General features: G+C 42.4%; 1 protein-coding gene across 2 annotated transcripts in view; it reads right to left on the reverse strand.

Annotated features, from left to right (window-relative positions):
* Positions 1 to 7,276: 7,276 nt before the first annotated feature.
* The window catches only part of IGSF22 (immunoglobulin superfamily member 22), a 63,146-nt gene continuing 43,598 nt past the window's right edge, over positions 7,277 to 26,824 (reverse strand). The window contains exons 15-21 of one of the 2 annotated variants that reach the window (XM_060263228.1): positions 23,428 to 23,556; positions 22,128 to 22,424; positions 18,618 to 18,706; positions 16,466 to 16,658; positions 15,057 to 15,356; positions 11,186 to 11,512; positions 7,277 to 7,588 (exon numbers count right to left, since the gene is read on the reverse strand). In XM_060263228.1, the coding sequence (XP_060119211.1) occupies positions 7,521 to 7,588; positions 11,186 to 11,512; positions 15,057 to 15,356; positions 16,466 to 16,658; positions 18,618 to 18,706; positions 22,128 to 22,424; positions 23,428 to 23,556 (1,403 nt within the window). In that variant the 3' untranslated portion in view covers positions 7,277 to 7,520. The remainder of the gene's footprint in view (positions 7,589 to 11,185; positions 11,513 to 15,056; positions 15,357 to 16,465; positions 16,659 to 18,617; positions 18,707 to 22,127; positions 22,425 to 23,427; positions 23,557 to 26,824) is intronic. The other variant, XM_060263229.1, reaches the window with a different exon arrangement.

Genomic DNA, 26,824 nt, shown 5'->3' on the forward strand with positions numbered 1-26,824 from the left:
CAGGGTGTCTGTTGTGGGGGAGGAAGGTAAAGGAGATTGTGAGCCGCTCTGAGACTCTGGAGTGGAGGGCGGGATATAAATCCAATATCTTCTTCATCTTCTTCTTCTAAGAGTGATGTGATGTCATTTCTGGGTCATACCACATGTAACACTGCTCCCCCCCCCCCATTGCTGCTCACAGCGGCAGCAGGCAGTGGCAATTGCTGGTGGGTGGGAGGAGACCAGGCAGCCCTACTTTAGCCTCACAGCAATGTTGTCAAGAGACTGGTAGTGACTGGCCCAAAGTCATTCAGTGAGCTTCATACCAGATTGGGAATCTGAACCAAGGTTTCCTCAGTTGTACTTTAATACTGACTCATGACTTGCCCAGCTGCCCAGAAGAGTTTAAACAGAACAGGCAAATCTCCCCTCCCCAACCTGTCAGTAAAACTATGGCTGAAAGAAGCCTTGTCTTTTACACAAAGATGCTCTTGGATTCTGGCACATACATAGCTGAAAACGTACTATGATACACCTACATAAACGCAGATAGGTACAGTTCCATGGCAGAAGCCAAACTAGAGAAAGAACAGCCACTTAGCATCCCTGCTATGGCATGCTATGCTCTCACATGCTATAGTAAAAATGAAGTGAGTCAACCTGATGATGAAAGAATTTGCCTGGGTGTTCTGTGTTGAACCAGGTCAGGGCTGCACAGTTTTATTGGTCTGGAGATAACATTGCTAATTTCCCATCAACTGGTAGGCTGCAGGAAAAAAAAAAGTATTTCCAGAACTCTGCCACTTGTAATTGTCAGATTGATTTTTACTCACATGATTAAAAATATTATTTGAGTAATTGTATTCCTTTCTGAATTGTGGTGTGACCTTTGTGAGGCACATAGTTATCTGAGATAAGAGTACGGTATTTTCATTGAATCTGTTTTGCACTGATTATGAGCATTTCCATTGATCTCTCTTGCAGCATTTAGGTAAATATCCGATTATTGTTAATGCACAGATAAAGGAGGAGATACATTTCTGATGCAAATTAATATTCTGGTCAAATATAGGTTTTGCTTTCCCATAACCAACTACAGCAAAAACTATGTGTGAAAATACCCTTTCTGAGTCATGTGCATTCTTTAGATTAAGATGCTGGCATGGGAGATAATCTTGAGCCTTTCCCCTCCTTTCCCACTATTTCTCTCTTCACTTGTGTGTTTCAGATTGTTAACCTGGAATAAAAACAGTATAACCAAATATGGAGAGGTCCAGAATGTTTAAATAATGAAATATAAAATTTAAAAAGATTTCCTGTTCTTTCACTGCTGGAGTAAAAAACGATTATCCCTTGTCTCAATTAACACTTCTTAAAACAGCCGTTTGATCTGGAATTGGAGACTAAAGAATGTTTGTCTCGAGGCTGAAGATCTCTTTCTTTGCAAAATTCTTCAACCCAAATTCCACACTGTTACCATAATGCTAAGTACTCATTGTTTTCTCTTCAATCACTGGTGTAGAGCAGGACTTTTTTGTAGAAAAAGCCCAGCAGGAACTCATTTGCATATTAGATCACACACGCCTGACACCAAACCAGCCAGAACTGCATTCCTGTGTGTTCCTACTAAAAAAAAGCCTTGGTGTAGAGTCATTTCGTCTACAAGAAATCTTACATTAATAGATGTCCTTTAGTTTGAGAATATAAATTCCCCAAAATAGAAAGAATTACTTCTTTTTTCTATTTGAAGCTTCTTAGTCTAGCGCAGAGGTGTCGAACTCATTTGTTATGGGGGCCAGATCTGACATAAATGTAATGCAAGGTAGCAAAGATGTAAACTTATAAAGGACACAGAAACACAAAGGTTTTTTAAAAAAATAAATAAAACATGCTTAAAATATTAGTACTCTTTCAATATTTTGCTTGTTTAGCAGTTTCTGATATCTGACACCTCTTGCTCTGAATTATTGGATCAATCTGGAGACAGTATCTGTACTGCAGCAATCTTGAGTATGATGTTCAGATGTTGTTCAGGTATGTATCTGCAAGTTGCAAACCTACTTTTGATTTATTGACATTCATTACAGAAATCTTATGATCAATGCTTTTGAGCCTAGGACCCTGGAGAAATGGTTGGGTATTATGAGCTTTTGTAGAAAAATATGTGCTGGTCAAGAACATGTGGAGGCTTCATGACACAGAATGAGGGCTATGTGTTTGTTTTCTAAACTATAGTCTTCCCAGAAAAATAGCTGCAACTCCAATGAGACAGCCATGTATAGTGGTCAGGATCAACCTACTTATCTGGGAAGCCTGGGTTAAAAATCCCCAGTCTACAAAGGAAATGTGCTGGGTGAACTTGGTCTGGACACATGCTCTCAGCCTCATCCACCTAACTGAACATATGAACATATGAAGCTGCCTTATACTGAATCAGACCCTTGGTCCATCAAAGTCAGTATTGTCTTCTCAGACTGGCAGCGGCTCTCCAGGGTCTCAAGCTGAGGTTTTTCACACCTATTTGCCTGGACCCTTTTTTGGAGATGCCAGGGATTGAACCTGGGACCTTCTGCTTCCCGAGCAGATGCTCTACCACTGAGCCACCGTCCCTCCCCGGACAACTGGCTTGTTGCTATTTCTCATCTAAATAGGTTACATTGCTTTCCTACTGAGAAAGACTGGATCATGAAGACATGAATACAGTGAAAAGGGGGAGGCAAACCCAGTTGCATCCAGGAAAGCTCTTTGCTCTGTACCTCCTGTGTGATTCAGCAAGCCTGGCAAAGCAAGCTGTGTTGCAGAAGGAAGCAGACAACAGCCATATGCTCACAGGCCTGATAGGACTCTTCTGGGTGTCCTATCCCTGGGCCACATGTTTGAAATCTCTGGTCTAATCTATGGATTGTATGAGCACACCCTGTACTTCATAGTTTGATCTGGCAATTCTAGTCCTAGGAACCTTTAAAACGAAGAGCAAGCATCACTATATAAAAATGTCTTCAAATGGTTGGCTTTAAATAGCCCATTGGATCTGTCTGCTGCTTTTCAAGGATTTAGAAGAAAGGATTTTAGAAGAAAAGATTTTCAAGGATTTAGAAGAAAGGTTTTGCATTCATAAAGGGAAAGGATTTAAAGACAAGATTGCCATGCTTGCAGTGGTGCACAAAAACTGAAAAAAACAGCTGTTTGGAGGAGGGCGGGAAATCACAGAAGTGGAAAATGTGGAGAATTTGCTCTCTTTTAACATACATAGTAAATGTAATGTCATACACGTTATCACAATGAAGAGCTGTTTCTGAGATAATTACAAGTACAAACAATTTTTTAAAAAAACTAAGGATTGGATCTCAATTCAGGACTTTTTTTGTACCAAGAATTCCTTTGTACATTAGGCCACACACCCCTGATGTAGCCAATCCTCCAGGAGCTTACAGGGCTCTTCTTACAGGGCCTATGTAAGCTCTTAGAGGATTGGCTACATCAAGGAGGCGTGACCTACTATGCAAAGGAGTTCCTGCTACAAAAAAAGCCCTGGATCTCATTGATCATTTATTTGTATGTGTAGGGGAGGCAGTTTTTGCCAATTTCCCCCTCTTGTGGCAGACTTCCAATTCCCCCTCCCCCCCAGTTGTTCCTGTCTCCCTTCCAGTAACATTTCAGGGAGCATTTGGACCGCAGAAAGAGAGGAGAGGTGATAAAGTCCCACTCCATAGGCAAAAATCCTTCCACCCACAGACTTGTGATGGGGGCTCAATCTGCTGTTTAACATATTTAATGTGTTGTTTTTTGGTTATGGAACTAGCACATAAATTTGAGGGGGAAATTAAAATTGGCACCTTTTTGTTAGCTCCAGTTTCATGACAAACACAAATTCAAGGGGTGAAACCTTCACTTTTCACTGTTAGAGAAAGCAGATGAATTTCTATATGGTATAGTAGGGGTGCCCAAACTTGCTTAATGTAAGAGCCACATAGAATAAACGTCAGATGTTTGAAAGCCATGAGACATGAACATCAGATGTCTGAGAGCCACAAAACAGGAAGGAAGGACGGAAGGAAGGAAAGAAATAGATGGGGGAGAGGTAGAAAGAAAACTTTGAGAGCCACACAATATGTGTGAAAGAGCCATATATTGCTCCTGAGTTGCAGTTGGCCACCCCTGTACTATACTGTTATTAATGGGACCTAGCTAGGTGTAGAGTTGCCAAGTCCAATTCAAGAAATATCTGGGGACTTTGGGGATGGAGCCAGAAGACTTTGGGGGTGTAGCTAGGAGACATTGGGGATGGAGCCATAAGCAAAGTTGTGACAAGCACAATTGAGTTCTGGCCATCACATTTAAAGGAACTGCACACCTTTTAAATGCCTTCCCTACATTAGGAATAATGAATAGGGGCACCTTCTTTTGGGGCTCATAGAATTGGAACCCCCTTGGTCCAATCTTTCTGAAACTTGGAGAACATTTTGAGGAGAGTCATGAGATGCTATGCTGAAAATTTGGTGCTTCTACCTTAAAAAACAACCCCTCCAGAGCCCCAGATACCCCCAGATCAATTCTCCATTATACCCTATGGGAAGCAATCTCCATAGGGAATAATGAAGTGCACAGCAGACATTTTCCCCCTCCCATTTCGGATGATTCTGAAGTGGGGGGGGCCTGCTCCCACCTGGAGATTAGGCAACCAATTTGTTGCTAAGATTTCTGAAACTCTGCTCTGTTGTAAAATGTATGATGGTTTTCCAAAGCTCGTAGAAGCTTGTTAGTGAAACGGGATCAAGTACGGCCCTAAGATCATGGCATCTGGCCCCATCACACCATGGCAAATTGAAGGGGAAGACATGGAAGTAGTGACAGACTTAACGTTTCTGGGATCCAAGATCACTGCAGATGGTGACTGTAGTCATGAAATTAAAAGATGTTTGCTCCTTGGGAGGACAACTATGGCGAACCTGGACAGTATAACAAAAAGTAGAGACGTCACCCTGCCAACAAAAGTCCGTATAGTCAAAGCGATGGTATTCCCAGTAGTAATGTATGGCTGTGAGAGCTGGACCATAAGGAAGGCCGAGCGCAGAAGAATAAATGCTTTTGCGCTATGGTGCTGGAGAAGAACCTTGGACTGCAAGAAGACCAAATCAGTCAGTCTTAAGGGAAATCAACCCAGACTGTTCCCTTGAAGGTCAGATGCTGAAGCTGAAGCTCAAATGCTTTGGCCACCAAATGAGGAGCACTCCCTGGAGAAGATCCTGATGCTGGGAAAGACAGAAGGCAAAAGAAGAAGGGGACGGCAAAGGCTGAACAGTGTTACTGATGTAACAAACACAAATTTGATCAGACTTCGGAGGATGGTGGAAGACAGGAGGGCCTGGCGTGACTTTGTCCGTGGGATTGCAAAGAGTTGGACTTGACTGTGCGACTGAACAACAACAACATAAATTTGTAAGAAGCCAGCACCTCATTAAAATAGATGGGTGAATAACCAGGGAAGCAGCCAAGGGCTTTTAGCTAAGGAAGTTTAGGTTATCAAAGGCTGATATGTCCTAAAACAATTTAAGACAATTTCAAAAAGGAAAAAAAGTCATGCAAAATCTTGCATCCACTGCAACCGCTTGTTACACCTCAAATAACTTTTTATTGGGGAATATTAATATTTCTTAGCTCAAAATGGTAGGCCTACGAGATGTGAGGTGAACAGGATCTCTGTCTATGTCTACAGAGATAGACCACTGAAAATCCTTTGGTTAATAATGGATTTTATTATGGCATAGGTTTTCAAATAGTTACATCTCAATCAAACAATTCCAAGCATACAAGAGGTTAGCTGAATCAGTATGGATGGGGGAAGGTGATACAATACCTAGATCTTGCAGGGTAGGCTCAGTCAGAGGAAATGCAAGGCCTCTGGAGGGAAATTTCTCTTGAGAAGAAGGGGGGGTGAGGGTAAGAGGGATGGCTTTCCTTTTCTTCTGTTGCTCCTCTCTTTTTTTTTCCTTCTCCTCCCTAACCTGACAGGTGGGGTGGCCTGTTTTCTAGGGTAAATTATGTCACATCAAGCGATTCAATTACCCAATGAGGGGGCAGAGTGTCACACCAATGGAACATCAGAGTGTCATATGTGGAATATCCAATCAGAGATCATTCGTATCATAGATCCATACCCCAACATAGGAATTTTAATTACACTGGCCACATGACTTTTATGGCTCTGTTTTCCCAAAACTGATTCCTTTGAATCTCCCCAAAAGTGATAGATTTCTCCCTTAGTGTCAGACATGGATAGGCATCCATCAGGTATTCAGGAGACTGGTTGACTTTGATGGCCTTAGCAGTTAATTAAAGAAAAACAGAAACTTTGTTAAAAGTCAAAATTGTGGGATCAGTTTGCAGTTATACCACACATTCACAACAAGATGAGCACTTAACCCTTAACCTTTGTGTTTCTGCTGTCTTGCCCTGAAGAATACCAGAACATATATATACAAGCCATTTATTTGTGTTGGAGTTCCTGGGTTAACTTATTTTTTTATGCTTTGATAACAGGACTTTAAAGGTTGCCAAAAGAGTGAAGGAACTTTTACATCTCTGCCCACATTTGTTCACCTCACTGGGCCTGGAACTCTTCATTCCCAGGAGCAGAAAGATGGATGCTTCTTAACCTTTCAGCTGGCCACCATGTTTGTCTGGCTTGTGAACCAGAATCACACTACAGCCTGCCTTGGGCTAAGAAGGAATTGGATTCTTCTCCCTTATGTGCAAGAGAGACCATTCCAATTCAAATGGGGATTGCTATGTCATATTAATTTACATTGCAAGATCACATTCCAGGGGTGCATGGTTTGGGAATAAGTACAGGGGTGTCTTCCTGGATATCACGCTCCTTGAAATCTATTGCCTGATGTGCTTTTGGAATGCTGTTCATCACTTCCTCATTTAAATGCAGCTGGCAACTCCAGCCTCTCCCCACCCCCAGGATTGCACTGAATTGCTCTTGAGCAAAGGGCTATTGTTTCTGGGAGGTTTTCTGCCATATATTCTAGTCTTGGCATATTGGTGCTGTATAATAAAATACTACCTCAAGGTTTTCACTGGATGGGTTATAAAATACAGCAGGGGTGGCCAACGGTAGCTCTCTAGATGTTTTTTGCCTACAACTCCCATCAGCCCCAACCAGCATGGCCAATGGCTGGGGCTGGTGGGAGTTGTAGGCAAAAACATCTGGAGAGCTACCGTTGGCCACCCCTGAAATACAGGAATTCAGTGGAAAAGACAGTACAAAAATAAAAAGAACAACAGAAACTCAGATGCAGCATTTTTATTTCCAAGGTTCTGCTAGGTCTGACAAAATTTTTAGTCATCTCAAAGCTTTGGAGGCAAACTACGTATCAGCTATCCTTAAGAAACACACAAGGTATTATGCATCATCATCTCATGTAATATAATGGTTAGAAATGGCACAGCAATTTTAGTGCCTAAGCAAAATTAAAGCACCGGAATTATTCTGTGTGCTTAGCTGAATTAAAACTTGTTTCTGTAGGTGTTGCTCACATGATGTGCTTCGACTTCTGAAGGCTGTCAGTCACTGAATCCAGAAGGGTTTTATCATCTTTATCTACAGGAGAAAGATCATTAAACATTATCAGTGGCAGATTAGCCAGAGTGTCAGCTTGCCCAATGACAAGTGGGCCCTCTTAAAAATTAGACAATTTAAGGCCTTTTTTTTTTTTAGCAGGAACGCACAGGGATGCAGTTCTGGCTGGTGTGGTGTCAGGGAGTATGGCCTAATATGCAAATGAGGTCCCGCTGGGCTTTTTCTGCAAAAAAACCCCTGTGCAAAACAATGGTGACCAGGGGGTGTGGCCTAGTGTGCAAATGAGCTCCTGCTGGGCTTTTTTCTACAAAAAAAGCCCGGGACGATATGTTTAAAATGTTAATGACCTTTTAAGTAGCTTGAAAATATAATAGAATTCCAATATAACAGAAGTACTTTATCTCCTGACAACCAACATTTTTAGACCCAGTCTGCCACTGAACATTATAATATGATACCATTGTTTGTCATCAAGCTCTTGGAAAATTCTACCTAGGGTTCCTAGAACTAGAGTCCAGGGCAAGGTATGTGTATTAAGATTTGCATTGAAGCCTACATTCTACCAGCTGTGGGTTTTCCAGTGATGAGAGACTGGTGGGCCTACCTTGTGAACAATGTACTGGCATATATTTGGGCTCCAAATGGTTGAGTTGTATCATTAAATTTATGTGAGGTCACAAGATTGATTGAAAACCAATTTAAACTTTCAGAACATGCAGGGGTTTTAGTCATTCACATTTCTAAATCAAATGCACTGTTGAACAACACAGAAACACCCACATCGCAGCATGTTCTTGAAATGACTGCAGTTATCTCAGGATATGTTGGTTGTTTGAAGCTGTTATTATACAGTGACTCATCATGAGGTCATCCTTTAATCTCTTCAAACCAGCAGGCATTAATGAGATTAATAGGTCTGGCACAGCAAGATTATCACCACACAAAGTTTGGTGTAGTGGTTAAGTGTGTGGACTCATTTGTGGGAGAACCGGGTTTGATTCCCCACTACTCCACTTGCACCTGCTGGAATGGCCTTGGGTTAGCCTTAGCTCTGACAGAGGTTGACCTTAAAAGGGCAGCTGCTGTGAGAGCCCTCTCCAGCCCCATCCACCTCACAGGGTGTCTGCTGTGGGGGGAGAAGATATAGAAGATTGTAAGCCGCTCTGAGTCTCTGATTCAGAGAGAAGGGCGGGGTATAAATCTGCAATTCTTCTTCTTCAAACAGGTGCCAGGTTATGGCTGGAAAGCACACGAAACTAAGCAGATCTGCTCCATTTCTGAGCAGCAGGCTTTCTGGGGGGCTCATGTATGCCACCCTGACCTCCACAATGGAGGAAAGCTGGGTTATAATTTAATAGAGAATGTTAATAGGATACCTCTTTCCTCCAAAAATGCAATAGGTTGCAGTTGAGACCGAGTGGTGTAGTGGTTAAATTGCTGGACTAGGGTAGGACTTTAGTGAATCAGGTTTAAATCCCCACTCACCATTTAATCCGCTTTGTGACTTTGGGCCAGTCAGCCTAAACCACTGCACAGGGTTGTTATAGAGAAGTGAGTAGGATCATGTATGCTGCCTTGAGCTCCTTGGAGGAAGGACAGACTAAAATAAAATGTGTTTAATAAGTAAGTATTTTTCCTTGGGTATGATCTGTGTTCTTTTGTTCCCTGGAGTTTGAAAGCTGGCATCTAAGAGCTGAAGTTCTTCCTGCTTTTCTGTTTTGCAGTGAGCACAGAACTGAAACTGCAAGCTGGTTTTGGCTTCTGTTGGCCTGGCATACATTTGGGCTCTGAGCTGAAGCATTGGTTGCAAATTACAAAAATAAAGCTAAATGATTCAGCCAAGTATAGACTCTTATTATTAGGTCAGCATCAATTTCTAAACTGTGCCTGGAAATGTCATTCTTAGCTTTCACTTTAAAAGGACAAACACATACCTTGAAGCCTGATAACTGGTGGATGGGGGAGGACAGGGAGAGGGCCGGTGTTACCATTAGGCCAGCTAGGCAATTGCCTGGACCACAGACCTCAGAGGCATAAAACTGACAATAAGCATTAGGGTATGAAATCTGTCACATCTCTCAGGTGCAAATTTTCTAGTAAAAAAGGAGGAATTTCCAAGGGTGAATTCTTTATACCACTGGCTTGAACCGAATTAGCAGTTAGCAGGAGATTCAACACAAGGTTGACTCCTGTTTGCCTCTTTCCAAGTAGCCCTCACCATTCTTTAATTATAATCAGAGGAGGCTCTTCTGTGGCAGGCAGCTGCTATCTGAGGCACAACATATCCCTGCCATGGTAATTATTTTTTTCTTGTTTTATTTGCATTCTTATAGATTCCTCTAAAGAAGCATATGTGAAATGTGTAGAGGCAGTATAACTGAACAATATAATTTATATTTCCACTACACTATTGCTAATTTGGGGGGGGGGGGTTGCTCTGTCTTTAAAGTGGCTATCTTCTCCTGTCAGTTGGTTGAGGAGACAAATCATAAGACAACTGAAAATGAACCATCGTGTCATAAAAGCTGCTCCCTGTTTTTCCTTGGGATGATATGAGAACATAAGAGAAACCATGTTGGATCAGGCCAATGGCCCATCCAGTCCAACACTCTGTGTCACACAGTGGCCAAAAAAATTATATATATATATATAATACATACACACACACATATATACATACACACACACACACACACATATATATACACACTGTGGCTAATAGCCACTGATGGACCTCTGCTCTATATTTTTATCTAACCCCCTCTTGAAGCTGTCTATGCTTGTAGCCGCCGCCACCTCCTGTGGCAGTGAATTCCACATGTTAATCACCCTTTGGATGAAGAAGTACTTCCTTTTATCTGTTTTAACCTGACTGCTCAGCAATTTCATTGAATGCCCACGAGTTCTTGTATTGTGAGAAAGGGAGAAAAGTACTTCTTTCTTTACTTTCTCCGTCCCATGCATTATCTTGTAAATATCTATCATGTCACCCCGCAGTCGACGTTTCTCCAAGCTAAAGAGCCTCAAGTGTTTTAACCTTTCTTCATAGGGAAAGTGTTCCAACCCTTTAATCATTCCAGTTGCCTTTTTCTGGACTTTTTCCAATGCTATAATATTCTTTTTGAGGTGCGGTGACCAGAATTGCACACAGTATTCCAAATGAGACCGCACCATCGATTTATATAGGGGCATTATGATACTGGCTGATTTGTTTTCAATTCCCTTCCTAATAATTCCCAGCATGGCGTTGGCCTTTTTTATTGCAATCGCACACTGTCTTGACATTTTCAGGGAGTTATCTACCACGACTCCAAGATCTCTCTCTTGGTCAGTCTCTGCCAGTTCACATCCCATCAACTTGTATTTGTAGCTGGGATTCTTGGCCCCAATGTGCATTACTTTGCATTTGGCCACATTAAACCTCATCTGCCACGTTTACGCCCACTCACCCAGCCTCAACAGATCCCTTTGGAGTGCCTCACAATCCATCGAGAAAGCGTCATCTAGTTCTTTTAGTATAGATGGCTTGGTTTAGCGTGTTGTTTCATGCTCAGTGTGGTTATACAAACAATCTGGTATCAATATCTATAACGCTTGCCAAGGAATAATTCAACTTACCATATACTGTCAGTGTGCAATTGCATTTTTCCTGCCCAAGTTCATTCTCAATTAGGATGGAGTAGTCTCCACTGTCCTTGGTAGTGCAAGCAGGGATCACCAGGGTGCAGACACCACTTGTAGAATTGTACCAGAATTTAGAATTGGCTGTGATGTTGACATTGCTCTTGTATAACGTAACCACAGGACGGGGATTTCCCAAGAAAGCACAGCTCATGGTACAGTCATGGCCCCGGCGTACTGCATGGTTTTTCAATGGGGTGATGAAATGAGGGGCATGGCGCCAGTCCCGCTCATGGTACTCCTTTATCCTGGCATTGAACAGTTCTGTTGAGGACACAATAAGATCAACAGTAGCTCTAAAACACCTCAGCTACATGTTTGGTTTTGCATGCCTCAATTCTATATTGATATAAACAATTTATCTTTTAGTAACTAAAGTTTTTCTTGGGAAGTAGAATCATAGGCCTAAGAACAGTGTTATAATATTTCCAGAACTCCATATCTTTACATGCTGTCTTGGGATGCTTTACCCTGTTTTTTCCATGGTAACTTACTGTGGAATGCTACTTTTGAATGCAAAACCCTAGTTTGAAAACCAAGGATGCAAAGCTCTGAATTCAATAAAGTTCCCCAGGATTCCCTGATGGAAACTAACATGAATTTGAACGGACTTCAGGGGATGGTGGAAGACAGGAGGGCTTGGCATGAGTCAGACTTGACTGTGTGACTGAACAACAACAAAAGTGAAGGTTTGTATCCCCCTGCACTATCAGGCCTTACAGTTTAGTTTTTGTAGGGGTGTTAATTATTAGATTTAAGCTACCATGTTTCTCTGCTTCCATATAAACACAGTATTGTAATTTAAAAGAACCTTTTTGAGGGTTAACAACCAATCTTTTTTTGTTTTTTTGCTCAAAAAGAAGCAATAATGATTAAAAGGAGAGCTTGTGCATTTCAAAGGAGATAAAGCAAATTGGGATGCTTTTAAAGGGGGAAAAACCTAGTTTCTGGCCATGAAGCCAAAGGTGCTAACGTACTTCCAATGCAATCCTAAACAGTGTAACACCCTTCTAAACTTGTTGACATCAGTGGGTGTAAGAAGGATGTACTCTCCTTAGAACAGCACTGTTCTTATAGCAATAATTGACCTTGTCATGATTTTGGAATGTAGCGCAATAGCAGAACCAGATTTTCAATGGATACCTCAGATTGTAGATTTTTGCTGCTACAGTTTTAGATAAAGGTAAACTGAACTACAAGAGTCTACTACACAAGATTTTCCAATTTCTCAAGCTAATATAGCTGAAAACTATTATCCACAGTGCAGGGGTTGCCAAATGTAGGAGGAGATTTTCTGAGCTTCTGTTCTTCACTCTTGAGGCTCAGATTAGATATAAAGGGAAAGCACAATACAAGTTCTCTGGGCATTTACTGACTTATGAGTTTTCAACTCAAATGCAGTCATTTTAGCTCATGTTTGACTGAACACAGTTAGCATCATAGTAAACATCCAGAGAAAACCAGTTTGGTTCAGGGAAAAGTTACGTACATCTTATGGGCACACAAGCAATGAATCTCTCACAGTCTCCATTCTAGACTGAAAAATGTGAATAGAGATAGTCTTTGTTAAAGAAGGAAGAAGAGTAGGAGGAATTGGAGTTGGTTTTTTATACCCGCCTTTCACTACCAAAAGGAATCTCCAAGCAGCTTACAATCGCCTTCTCTTCCTCTCCCCCCAACACACACCCTGTGAGGTAGGTGAGGGTCTAATGGAACTGTGACTGACCCTAGGTCACCCAGCTGGCTTCATGTGGAGGAGTGGGGAATCAAACCCAGTTCTCCAGATTAGACTCTGCTGCTCTTAACCATCACATCACACTGGCTGTTGTAAATGGGAAAACACAAATTAATTGTAATGTACATTGAACTAGAAAAACTCTATAAAGAGAAATTTACAGTCCTTTAGCTTCATGTATGTCCTGGGTTAATTGGTGGAAAGTATTATGGAAGATAAAATTATTAACCATGCAGAAGAACAATTTTAGTCAAGGAAGAATCAGTATGACTTTTGCAAAGGTAAATTTTGTTTCACAACCTTTTGGTATCCTTTGAGAAGGTTATGTAGACAGGAATAATCTAACAATAATATATGCTTAGCATTCAAAAAACATTTTGAAAGTTTCTCAGTAAAGGCTAGTAAACAAATTTAGCATTCATGGGATAAGAGGATATGTGTCTTTTATCAATGTTTATCAATTAGTATAATTTTTCATAATTCTCATAATGAAGTTGTGATGGAGAGTGCTGCAGAGGCTGTCTGCTGGCCAGGTCCCCCCCCCTCCTCTGGCTTTGTCCACAGCCTGTTTGGGGGGGGAGAGTGTGGGCAGCAGTGCAGTGCAGGCACCACGGAGGAGGGCGGTAGGTGGAGCGGCAGGGCAGGGGGGCATTTGCCTATGGTGCTGGGCCGGGTGGGGGAGAGACCCAATTCGGTGGCCTCCTGGCCTGGCACCCGAGGCAAATGCCTAATTTGCCTAGTGGCAGGGCCGCCTCTGTCTGCTTGTAGAGTTCTTTAAAACATCTAGCTGGCAACTATTGGAAATAGGGCCATTAGTCTTGGAACCATCAGAGTTATTAGTATTAGGAAATTTATTTATTTATTTATGATTTATATCCCGCCCTTCCCACAAGTGGCTCAGGGCGGCTCACAACAATTAATCAAACATAAAATTAAACAAGTATTTAAATATATGGGCATTAGAAACATTTAAAACAATTATACTGTCCAAGCACTCATTTAAAACAATTATACTGTCCAAGCACTCATCAGGGCTTGGAGCAAGTGGCCACCCCTTTCCCAGTTCGAGGGAGGAGGCAGATGGTTATCTGTATGGAGAGATACTAGTTCGCGGGTGGAAGAGCAGGCAGAGAAGCAAACAGATTGCTGTGAGTTGGCTGAAGCACTTTGAGGTGCATGGTATCCCTGGGGATCTGGTGTGAGTTAAGAGATCTGCTGGTCTATAGGAGTGCATCTTTGCCTCCACAGGTACATTTATAAACAAAGCAAATACTGCAAAAATGTCACAGGTTTTCAGTATGCCCTTTTCAAACAGAACCAAGTGAGAAGCATATAACAATATGTTTCTCTTGTAATTCTAATGCAGGGCTTGTAGGATGCATTGTAGAGGAAAAGTGGTGGGAGAAGGGAAGTTAACCATTCCTCTTTCTCCAGCCCATGCCACCCCAAGCTGTCTTAAATTCATTTTTTTTCTCCAGCCACTCTTCAAAGCTAGAAGAAAGTGCAATGGGAATACAAGTCATCCCAGAGTCACTGTGAGGAAAAATCAGCATGCATCCTGTGTAAGAGCCTCTCCTACCTCACATTTCTATTACCTTGGAAAATGCAAGCTACGGGCCCCTTCTCTGACTATAAGGTAATGTCTTCAGCTCTCAATCTCTTCCTTTTAGCTACCAGTAGCAAGGCCAGAGGGAGAACAGATGACAGCCCAGAGCCCTTCCAGCATGCTGGTTGAGCCCATCTACCATCAATGATGCTACCCACAGAGACAGCAGTTAAACAACTTTCCTGCAAGCCAGAGCTGACCAAGAGAACTGCTTTCCCTGATCACCTTTTAAATTGTGCTCTGGTTTGTCTTTGTTTTGATATTTAAATGCCACAAAATGCTTTGAAGTTTTCTGGCTGAAAAACAGGGTGAAAATATAGCCAGTCAATAAAAAGGCTGTGATGATTTCTAGGTACAGAGAGACTATGGCAGACTTGCAAGTTTCACATAAACCTGTGAAATCCAGGCTACTGTCTCAACAAAATCATTCTTTGCCACAAATGAAAAAATTAATAATCCATGCTTACCTTTGTCTTTATTGATATGCCAAGAATCCTTTGAATCAAGAGGATCACTGTCACCAATATCATTGCGGGCAATGACTCGAAAGTAATATTTTCTGCCAGGAAGCAGACCTGTAACAGTGTACTTGTTACTGTAAACTTTCTCTGCAGCTGTGAACCATGTGGCAGTACTGGTGTCACGTTTCAGGATGACATAATGGGCACTTCCATCCTCTTTGATATCCGGAGAGTGATCCCATGTCAGAGATACGGTGTTTGGCACCTCCTCATAAAGATTCAGGTTAGTAGGAGGTCTTGGGAAATCTAAGGCAGAAATACTTAATATGAGCCAGCGCTTGTATCTGTTTGAGCCATTCATCCTTCATTTTGCAGCACCTCTCACTAGGGAGATGAACTAGTCCATGTTCTTTTCAGTATATTTTTGGGGCAGATCATACTAATGATACTATGTAATATTCCAAATCCCTGTTGAGGAACCATCAACAGATCAGATGGGCCCATGGCTTCACAGCAGAGCACCTGCTGTGCATGCAGAAGATCCCAAGTTCAATCCCTGGCATCTCCAGCTAAAGGATTTCAGGTAGCAGATGTTGGGAAAGAACTATTTCTGCCTGGAGAGCTGTGGCCAAAGCAGACTATACTGAGCTAAGATTCTCCGGTGGTCTGATTTGTATAAGGCAGTTTCAACTCCATATGTTCAGAATGATGTAGTTCTCATTTCCACTAGTTATCAGATGCCAGTATTCATGTCTCATTGATAACTATGCACCTTGTTTATTAACTGAAATGTTGTCTTCACAGCCTCATAAAACCAACAACAGCACACAGTAGCAGCCAGTAATAAAAACAATAATTGTTTAGTTTATTTGATTTATATAATTTATTTTCTTCAACTGTACTACCCAGATTATATAAATCTTTGTCACAAACAATTAGCTGTTTCTGTCCATCACAGTAATATGCCAGGTGAATGGAATGCTGTGATGGACAGAGCTGGTAGCCACACACCTTTTCACCCTCATTCAACTTCCTGAGTTTATACTTTCACACATATGACTCTTAAGAGGAGGTTCTTATTCTACAGAATAAAATGGCCCTATGCCATGCAGACATTCCCCTACACCCATTTTGGTGTTCCAGTGTCAATTCAAAAGTTCAAACAAATTTCCCAAATAGTAAAGATAATCTGTTCATGTAGACAGTGCATCGCATGCTATACTGGTAGGTTCAGAGGGAACAGTTTCACAATTCTGTCTAATCCCAAACTCACAATCCCAGTCTTCTGTACCCAGGGCCTTTTTGTAGAAAAAGTCCAGCAGGAACTCATTTGCATATTAGGCCACACCCCTCACACCAAGCCAGCTGGAATTGCGTTCTTGTGCATTCCTGATTTTTTTAAGCCCTGCCTGTACCTGCCACTCGCACATGGATGTCATAGGAAGCTTCCCCATAGTCGTTGCTGAGCACGATGCGGTAGAGTCCGGTATCAAAGCGTTTGGTACTATGGATGAGGAACTGGGAGTGTTTTTTGCTTTTGGTGATGCTCTCCCTTCCCCTTGTGGGAATTCCATCTTTTTGCCATACCACAGTTGGTGGAGGGGAGCCCTGTCAGAAACAAAATCTGTCAAAAGCAGAAAATGTAACTTATCCCACCTTCTCTTTCCCTGATTCTTTCATCCGCCTTTCTCTTTACCTGCTCTGTGTATCATACTTAGAAAGAATCATGCTTGCTACTGCTGGCAGGGGAAGGGGTGAACAAAAGGAATGGAAGGGAGGAGCCATGGTTGCTGTTTGAAAGGGATAGAGTGAATTGTGAGCTGGCAACTGTAAAACTGTAAGGAAGAGGGTGAGAATGTGGCAGGAAAACTAGCCATTTGCCCAGATTTCCTGTTGAACTCCATGCTTCTGTGATCATGAGGAACAGCAGAATCACTTCAGTGAATCCCAGATAGCTCTGAGGACCACAAAAATGCCCAAAGTAGCCTTTAGAATGAACCCCTAGCAAGCATCCTGCTATTAATGCTTGATAAAGCTCCATAGCATGGATTGAGGAGAGAAGAGGAGATTACAGGGCTCATAAAGCCCTGATTAATGTGGCATCCCAATCGGCATTACTTTGCATTATTGTGATTACTTTAAAAGAAAATCCTACACATGCAAAATGCTGTATTTCTCCTGGTAATTATTTCAAGTCCAAGGAGTTTTTCATATGCTTATGGAGGTGCTTGTCCTGCCTATATACTCAGTACATAATATGCTGTCTGACCACTTCCTGATGCAGCCTTGTGAGTAATCTGGCTTCCCTGTCCAGCCTAAACCTCCTTTCCACTAACTAGGCTCAAAATTGTTAACCTTACATAGCAATCTGTCCTTCTATAGCTACTCATCCCAACAGTGCTTAGGGTAGTTCCTGACATCTAGCGATCACGTGGGCATCCGCCCTGAGTCCGCTTGCGGAGAGGGCGGGATATAAATGTAAAGTAATAAATAAATAAATAAATATAAAAGTAGTATAACGGGAAGAACTTTACTGAGGACCCAGTTCCAGTTATAGAAGTTCAGAAATATAACAAATTATTTGGCAAGGCAAGTCATTAATAATAAATTATTTGGCATTATTACTGATACAGCAACATCAGTGTGTCATGCTTTATGGAGCAGTGAAAGCAAAATACAGGGTTTTGCCTCAAAAAGCTTACAATATAAATCTATTTAACATTGACAGCAGATATGTGTACGCAGGGAGATATGTGCAGGAATGCAAAAGGTAACAAGGGATGAATGTGAGCAAACAGTGGTACATATACTTAAGTTGACTACTCTACATTCTCCTACAAATGGACCTTGAGCTTGTTTGGAGGTTCTAGCAGGGGAGTGCCGCTATTGTATACCCTTGACCAAAGAATGGTACACTCCTTCTATCTGGGATGGTCATCCTCTTCCACCAAGCATGCAGCTTTGGGAGGGATGCACATGGGAGGTAGGGACACCCGCTTAGCCAGCCAGATCAGCTGAATCAACCTTGGTGATCAATGGGGTGATAGAGGGTGAGCCAGATCACCCTCACATGTGCAGAAATGCAAAACGTAACAAGGGATGAATGTGAGCAAACAGTGGTACATATACTTAAGTTTTGCTGAAGATGAAGCAGAAGTAATTTATACATGCTGAGGCCCTGATCTATATCAAATTTAAAAGGCCTGATAGTATCACCCCCCCAAAATTGACAAAACAGAACATTTAGTAATTTTGTGCCCCTCATAATCTGAAGCCCCAAGTTGTATCTTTAGCTTCTGCATAAATCCAGTTTTGGATGAGGGCTTCCTCTCATGTCAGTTCTGCTAGGCTATCTGGATCAGCATTGAGTGGAATGAGGATCGCACACAAACATATGCTTGCCTGTCACCCTCAGCCCACTGACAATTCAAGCCTTATTTCATATATAAGTGAAAAGAAGGTTACAAAGGAAAGAGAAGGTTACAAAATCTTAATTGCAAAGCAAACTTATAAAGTGTTATTTACATGATGAAGGAGCCAGCTATAAAGAATTAAAAGACAGCTTACAGTAAAAGAAGCATGAATACAGAGGGCAGTCCCCGCACGAACTACCATGTGACTCTTCAGTCTGGCAGTCAGATCAAACTTTGGAGGAGCTAAAAGACAAACCAGCACAACAGCAGAGTGAAAGAAAAATAATTTAAAAATGTCTGCTAAATGGTAATCAAACATTTGCTTTAACTGTTGTATCCCTTCATCTCCAAAGGATATGTAGTTAAACACCAAAAATTACAGCATGAAAACAGCAATAGATAAAAAGTACATTGCTCCAGTATCAGGTCTTTCAATACTGTTATTTTAGGCTAGCAGTATCAAAGAATATTCAAGCTGCCAAGAGGTGCTGGCAAGATGTAGGTGCTCTTGGGGAACAGTCAGATGTGGTCTAAAACACAGGATGTCAGGAATATCTTTCATAAAGATGAATTATTCTTGCTCATTGGGGAGAAATAGCTAGCTCTGGGTACTTATCAAGTATTAGTTGTAGCAAAGAGGAAGTATGTTCAGGAAAGGAAAGGAAAGGTCCCCTGTGCAAGCACCAGTCGTTTCCTACTCTGGGGTGACGTTGCTTTCACGTTTTCATGGCAGACTTTTTACGGGGTGGTTTGCCATTGCCTTCCCCAGTCTTTTACATTTCTCCCCAGCAAGCTGGGTACTCACTTCCCCCCAGCAAGCTGGGTACTCATTTTACCGACCTTGGAAGGATGGAAGGCTGAGTCAACCTCGAGCCGGCTATCTGAAAACCCGCTGGGGATCGAACTCAGGTCGTGAGCAGAGCTTAGGACTGCAGTACTTCAGCTTTAATACTCTGTGCCATGGGGCTCTAGGATGTTCAGACTCTACATATAATCCATGAGTTGATATAGAAGTCTGGTAACTGTACAAGCAGCAAAGAGACAGATTTTAATTGAGACATTAACAGTGCAATCCTAAAGAGAGTTACACCAGTCTAAGCCTATTCATTTTAATGGGCTTAGACTGGAATAAGTCTCTCTAGGATTGTACTGTAAGTTTCTATTGGTGTATTTACATTTGAGTGCAGCTGAAAGGGAGGGCTTTGAATTTGATCAAAGTAGTGGTGCACTGCAGACAGAGTGATGCAGGGAAACATTATGTCCTTGCAAGATGCAAAATTTGCATCTCAAGATTTCTCCCTTTCCCTCAGGGGAAGAAATACCACATCCAAATCTTTTCTTTTACAAAAAGACAAGCAGCTTGGGAAGGGTAATTTTTTTTAAAAAAAATGCATTGTTAGTTAATTTTCCAAAATGAAAATAACAATATGGAAATGGTACAAATGTAATATAAGTGTACCAAGGTCACAAAATACAGCTTGAAGACTGGTCTTTTTTTTTTTGATGGGTAATTTTTTAGGATGCAAATATAGAAAGGAGTGAGAGCCCTTCTGTACTAGCTGTCTTAGTAGTGATTGCACTGTCTTAGTAGTGATTGCACTGTGGGGAAAGAAAGATACCAAGAAAAATACCATTCTTCCAGTCTAGAGTTTCCCCTCCATATAGCTGCATTGAACTAAAAGAAATGCTTTATGTTTCCCTAGGGTTGCCAGGTCCAATCTTCTCCCCAGTTGGGAGATTTGGGGGTGTGTGCCAGGAGGTGGCGTAGTCATTCCTGATGAAGACATCATGCAGAGTGATGTCATCACGTCCTGGATGCAGCATGTGAATGCCCCCAACCATTTAAGGGGAACCTTCCCTTTAAATGGTTGCGGGGCGGGGGAGCAAGGGCCACAGGCAGCTGCCTTGCAAGTGACAAGCTCACCTCTTGCAGTGGCCCCCACTTGGAAAGAGCCATCACCTGGGGACTGGCATCCCTATGTACTCCCTATGTTATATCTAGTTTGGCCAGAGGTAAACAACAGGTGTTTTCTTCTGCTTCTGACCCTAGCAAGAAGAGTGCAACAAAATGACCAAAATAACTGTAGCTTTTTTTGGGGGGGGATCTAATTTTAATTTCCCATTCCCTTATCTCAAAGGTGGGTGGCAACTATGATGAACTGGACAAAATATAGCAAGAGGATGTAGAAGACCTTCTATCTGCTCAGCCGTGGAGCCCACATCATGGTCTTGGAAAGTGACCATTACTTAGCCTAGCCAATCTCACAGAGTTTACGATTAATTGATTAAAGAAAAAGAAAACATTATCCTGGATTTATAATACACAATAGTGGAATTATATAAAGTTACTTATATCACCAAAATATCAATGATATTAGCAAGAATAAGAAACTGGTGGTTGCCAAAATATAGAGTATATTGGTTGGTGTGAAAACAGATAAAATTATAAAAGAACTAAAAACTGCCAATGGTTTTTGAAATTATTCCTGTACACAATATAGGCAAGGAGGGAAATTAACCCCAAAAGTTAAATCAGTGATATACTATCAATTAAATTCTAAAATGTTTTGTCCTTGTTTTATTCCTAAATCACACCTCTCCTTTGTTCTATTCTGTATCAGAAGCAGCTTTACATACATGGTGGAATTTCATGATAGAGAGAAGGAAAAGCTGATTACAATTCAAAGCTCAGTAAGTAAAGTTCCTTTGCATTTGTACTTCTCCCCTCCTGTTTCTCAGAATCTTAGGCCCTTCCCACATGAAAGGATTAGGCAGAAAAATGATCATTAAACTGCTAGTCCTGTACATATTTGCAGCTGACATTTGTAGAAGAAGATGATATTGGATTTATATCCCATCCTATACTCTGAATCTCAGTGTCGCAGAGTGGTCACAATCTCCTTTACCTCCCTCCCCCAACAGTCACCTGGGAGGTAGGTGGGGCTGAGAGAGCTCTTACAGCAGCTGCCCTTTTCAAGGACAACCCAAGGCCATTCCAGCAGCTGCAAGTGGAGGAGTGGGGAATCAAACCTGGTTCTCCAAGATAAGAGTCCATGCACTTAACCACTACACCAAACTGGCTCTCTATGTAGGTGTTATTTTCTGTGGCCCAGAAGGTAGGACCAGAACCAATGGGTTGAAATTAAATCAAAAGAGTTTCTGGCTCAACATTAGGAAGAACTTCCTGACTGTTAGAGCGATTCCTCAGTGAAACAGGCTTCCTCGGGAGGTGGTGGGCTCTCCTTCCTTGGGGGTTTTTAAACAGAGGCTAGATGGCCATCTGACAGCAATGAAGATCCTGTGAATTTGGGGTAGGTATTTGTGGGTTTCCTGCATTGTGCAGGGGCTTGGACTAGATGACCCTGGAGGTCCCTTCCAAATCTATGACTCTATGATGCCTGTAGCTGAATCTTCTAGGTGCATCTCAGTATGCTTCCAGCTTGCAAAAATTGCTTTCTGATATGCACCCACCTTTTATTCATCCATGCTGCCTCAGGCATCAGACCAGAAAGCAGGCAGGATACAAGCACAAAGTGGCTGTAGAGAGCTTCATTCAGTACTGATCTGTCTTGCTAGCATTTCTCCCATCTTGCCCAAAGCTTTGTAGGACAGACATAGCTACAGTGCACCTGAAGGTAATCAGTACTGAACCATTCCCTATTACCTGGAGGGGGCATAGCCAGAACTCCTTCCTTTAACTCAATTGGTTCTCCTACACCAGCTTCATTCACTGCTCGAATCCGGAAGAAATATTTCTGCCGCTCCTGCAGACCCCCAACAGTGTAGCTGGTGCCAGAAATTGGGATCTTGGTGCACTTAGACCATTCCTTGGTGTCTTCAGCTCGCATCTCCAGTATGTATCCTGAAGGTAGATCACCTTCATCTGGCTGTTGCCATGCCAATGAAATGCTTGAATTGGAAGAATCAGCTACATGCAAGCCCTTCACCAGTCCAGGAGGTTCTGAAAACATAGGAAAATATCAGTAATGAACATAATGGCTGCTATGGGGGACTGGGGCATCACAACATTTTGAGATGTGCCACAATTCAAATAATTGTTTCAAAATTGGTGACAGAGAAGAAATGCCTCATAGGCTCCTTTTAGGGTTGCCAAGTCCAATTCAAGAAATATCTGGGAATTTTGGGGGTGGAGCCAGGAACAAAAGTGTGACAAGCATAGGAGTTCTGGCCATCACATTTAAAGGGACAGCACACCTTTTTAAATGTCTTCCTTCCATAGGAAATAATGAAGGATAGGGGCACCTTCTTTTGGGGCTCATAGAATTGGACCCCCTGGTCCAATCGTTTTGAAACTTGAGGGGTACTTTGGGGAGAGGCACTAGATACTATACTGAAAATTTGGTGCCTCTACCTCAAAAAACAGCTCCCCCAGAGCCCCCAAAACCTCCAGATCAATTCCCCATTATACCCTATGAGAATCGATCTCCACATAGGGAATAATGAAGTGTTCAGCAGACATTTCCCTCCCCTTTCCCTCCCCCCCCAACCACGTTTCTGGGGACTCTGAAGTGAGGGATTGGCCTCTCTACTCACGAGTTGCTGCCAACTTCTTCACAGCAGCACAGACACACCATCCCAAGAGGAAGCCTTTCAATCGGAGACTGAAGCCTCCGGAGGTGCAAAGGCACATGGTCCTCTGGGGGCCAGCTGACTGGGAGCGGCAAGGAGTCCGGGAAAGCGGAAGAACCCCTGCTGGGACCTGGGGATTGGCCAGCCTAGCTCCTTTGAATCACCTTCTACTTCAATGAAGTAGAGAAAAGTCAGGATTGGCTCTTAGATTTAAGGAAGGGATGCTTTGGGGAAGAAGCAAATATGCATCTAGAAACACATCAGCAAGTACCACAGCTCCTATGGGTAGCATGTTGGGACATGCTGGACTAGGCAGGTGTTATGGTCAAAAATATTCTTTAATCAAATACAATAGATTAGGACTCGAGACATACTGATAGGATCTCTTGCCACAACCGAGCTTGAAGCACTGCTGGGATGTCCAGGCCCTGCACGATTCACAGCCATAACCCGGAATTCATATTCCGTATCTTCCAACAAGCCATCCACTTTGTGTTTAGTACCTGAAAATGGCATAGAGGTTATAAAATTTTTATAATTAACAGATGGATTTTTAACTACTCAAGACTTTTACTCAAGGAGCTTGAATCAGATTAAAGGAAAGGAAATAATCAGTAAGAAAAGATTTTTCTGGCAGAGAATACTATTTAAATGGCTATAGGTAGGCATGTAAGTGCCATCGAGTCACAGCTGACTTATGGTGACCCCAGCAAAGGGTTTTCAAGGCAAGTGAGAAGCAGAGGTGGTTTGCCAGGACCTTTCTCAGCAGAGCCTTTCTTGGTGGTTCCCCATCCAAGTATCAATGGCACTTAGTTTCTGAAACCTGACAAGATCGGACTATCTCATGCTGCCATGCCTCCCTCAAGGGATCATACTTTAAAATTTACTCAATCCTGACAAAGTGTTGTCTGATAACAGTGGTGCATTGTAGCTTTTTGCTTCCCCCTTGTGGCCACAAAGAAGCTTCACACAGAGAAATCTGCCATACTTTAAAATATTTCACTTCATTAAATTGGCTTGCAGACTGAAAAGGGAGAACAACAGAGAAGATTATGGTACAATTAAGTGACTATGTACAAGTGGCCATTATTCAAGAAAATTCAGGACCATACTCAGTGACACAACTGTACCTATGTTACATGTAACCACAGATTTGACAGCATTAATCAAAGATATTAGTATATTTTGAACCAGCTGCGGATGAGTTATCTGATATATCTGTTATTCTCGCTTATGCTATCAGGCCTTACAGTTTAGTTTTTGTGGGGGTGTTAATTATTAGATTTAAGCTACCATGTTTCTCTGCTTCCATATAAACACAGTATTGTAATTTAAAATAACCTTTTTGAGGAGTAACAACCAATCTTTTTTTTTTTTTGCTCAAAAGGAAGCAATAATGATTAAAAGGAGAGCTTGTGCATTTCAAAGGAGATAAAGCAAATTGGGATGCTTTTAAAGGGGAAAAAACCTAGTTTCTGGCCATAAAACCAAAGGTGCTAATGTACTTCCAATGCAATCCTAACGTACTTCCAATGCAATCCTAAACAGTGTTACACCCTTCTAAACTTGTTGACATCAGTGGGTGTAAGAAGGATGTACTCTCTGTTCTTATAGCAATAATTGACCTTGTCATGATTTCAGAATGTAGTGCAATAGCAGAACCAGATTTTCAATGGATACCTCAGATTAGATTTTTGCTGCTACTACTACTCAACACAGTTTTAGATATAGGTAAGCTGAACTACAAGAGTCTACTACACAAAATTTTCCAATTTCTCAAGCTAATATAGTTGAAAACTATTATCCACAGAGCAGGGGTTGCCAAATTTGTTTAATATAAGAGCCGCATTGAATAATGCCAGATGTTTGACAGCCACAAGACATGAATGTCGCCCAACTTACTGTGGCCTACCAGCTCCAGAAATGCCAACCACACCCCATCCGATTCATTGTGCAATTATATATTATTACACGTACATACATTATTACATAATTTTAACTGATCTTTGATGGCAATAAACTGTGCTAGATAACTAAGATTATTTGCTTCCTGAATTTTTTTTCTTGAAATTGATGTATTTTGGCAAGCAGCTCCCTCAATTGGAAATGAGAGAGAGAGTTGAAGAGGTGGAAAGAAAAAATGAAAGAGCTGGAAAGAGAGGGAGAGACAGTAAATGGATGGAAGAGGGAGAGGAGACGGAGGAAAGAAGGAAGGAAGAGAGAGAAAGGAAGAGAGGAGGGAGAAAGAGAAGTGGAAAGAAATCAAATAGATGGGGAGGGAGGAAGGTATGAGAGAGAAAATATAAAAAAAGCAAATGGGGATGGAGGGTGGAAGTGAGAAAGGAAGGCAAGAAGAAGGGATGGGAGGGAAGGCGGGGAGCCCTGGCAGCCTGGCAGTGCTGCAGTGGCCACTGCCAGAGTGGAAAAAAGGGTAGAGAAAGGAAGAAAAGAAAGAATAGGGGATGTGAGGGAAGATGGGAAGCCCTGGGAGCGCTGCCGCCGCTGCCGCCACCAGAGTAGTGCCTGACCATGCAGCTGACAGAGCAGGGTTGTCAGGTCTGTGTTGGAAAATACCTGGAAACTTTGGGGATGGAGCTGGGGAGGGGGCAGGTTTGGGGAGGAGAGGGGCCTCAGCATGGTACAATGTCATAGAGTGCACCCTTCAGAGCAGCCATTTTCTCCAAGGGAGCTGATCTCTGCCAGCTGGAGATCAGTTGTAAAAGCAGGAGATATCCAGGCCCCACATGGAGGCTGGCAAACCTCTAAGGAAGGAGTGGGGAAGGGAAGGCAGGGAGCCGGCTGAGAGGGAGGGAGGGGGAGGGGCCCTGAGCTTCAGGCACTGCATATGAAAGAGTCACAGTTCAGCCAGCCTTTCCACAGAACATAACACACGGGTTCAGGAGTCTAATTTAATTTAATTTAATCTAATTTTTATATTTATACCCTGCCCTGTCCTGCAAGTGGGCTCTGGGTGGCTTACATCATTAAACACTTTACAAAAACATTAAACAACCCACATCCAGACTAGACAATATCATAATTACAAAATCTGCAAAATTACAGAATCACAAAATTAGCAAAATAGAATCCAACATAACTTAAGCACCTAGATGCTAAGGTACTGGTAAGGTGCTGGGGGAAGCGATGACTTCAGGGGACACCTGCTGGATCAATTAAAAGCCTGGTGGAAGAGCTTCATCTTACAGGCCCTGCGAAACTTGGATAAATCCCTCAGGGCCTGGATCTCCAGCAGGAGCTCATTCCACCAGGTGGGGGCCTGGACTGAAAAGGCCCTGAACCTTGTTGAAGCCAGTCGGGTGTCCTTAGGACCAAGGATCACAAGAAAACGTTGTGCAGCTGACCTCAGGGTCGTATGGGGAGAGGTGGTCCCAGAGATATGCAAACCCCAGGCTGTAAAGGGCCTTAAAGGTAAGAACCAACACCTTGAAATGGATCCAGTACTCTAGGGGTAGCCAGTGCAGTTCACGCAGCACCGGATGCATCCGTGCCCAGACAGGCCTCGATGCTAATAACTGGCCTGCAGCATTCTGCACTCGATGGAGTTTCTGGAGCAGGATCAAGGGTAGCCCCACATAGAGAGAGTTACAATAGTCCAATCTGGAGGTGACTGTTGCATAAATCACTGCGGCTAGATTATGGGGGGTGAGGTAGGGGGCCAACTGTCGGGTCTACCTCAGAAGGAAAAAGGTGGCCCTTGCAGTGGCGGCAACCTGGGCCTCTATAGATAAAGAGGTATCCAGGAATACCCCC

Source organism: Heteronotia binoei, chromosome 21 (assembly GCF_032191835.1).
Source record: "Heteronotia binoei isolate CCM8104 ecotype False Entrance Well chromosome 21, APGP_CSIRO_Hbin_v1, whole genome shotgun sequence".
Classification (NCBI taxonomy): Eukaryota; Metazoa; Chordata; class Lepidosauria; order Squamata; family Gekkonidae; genus Heteronotia; species Heteronotia binoei.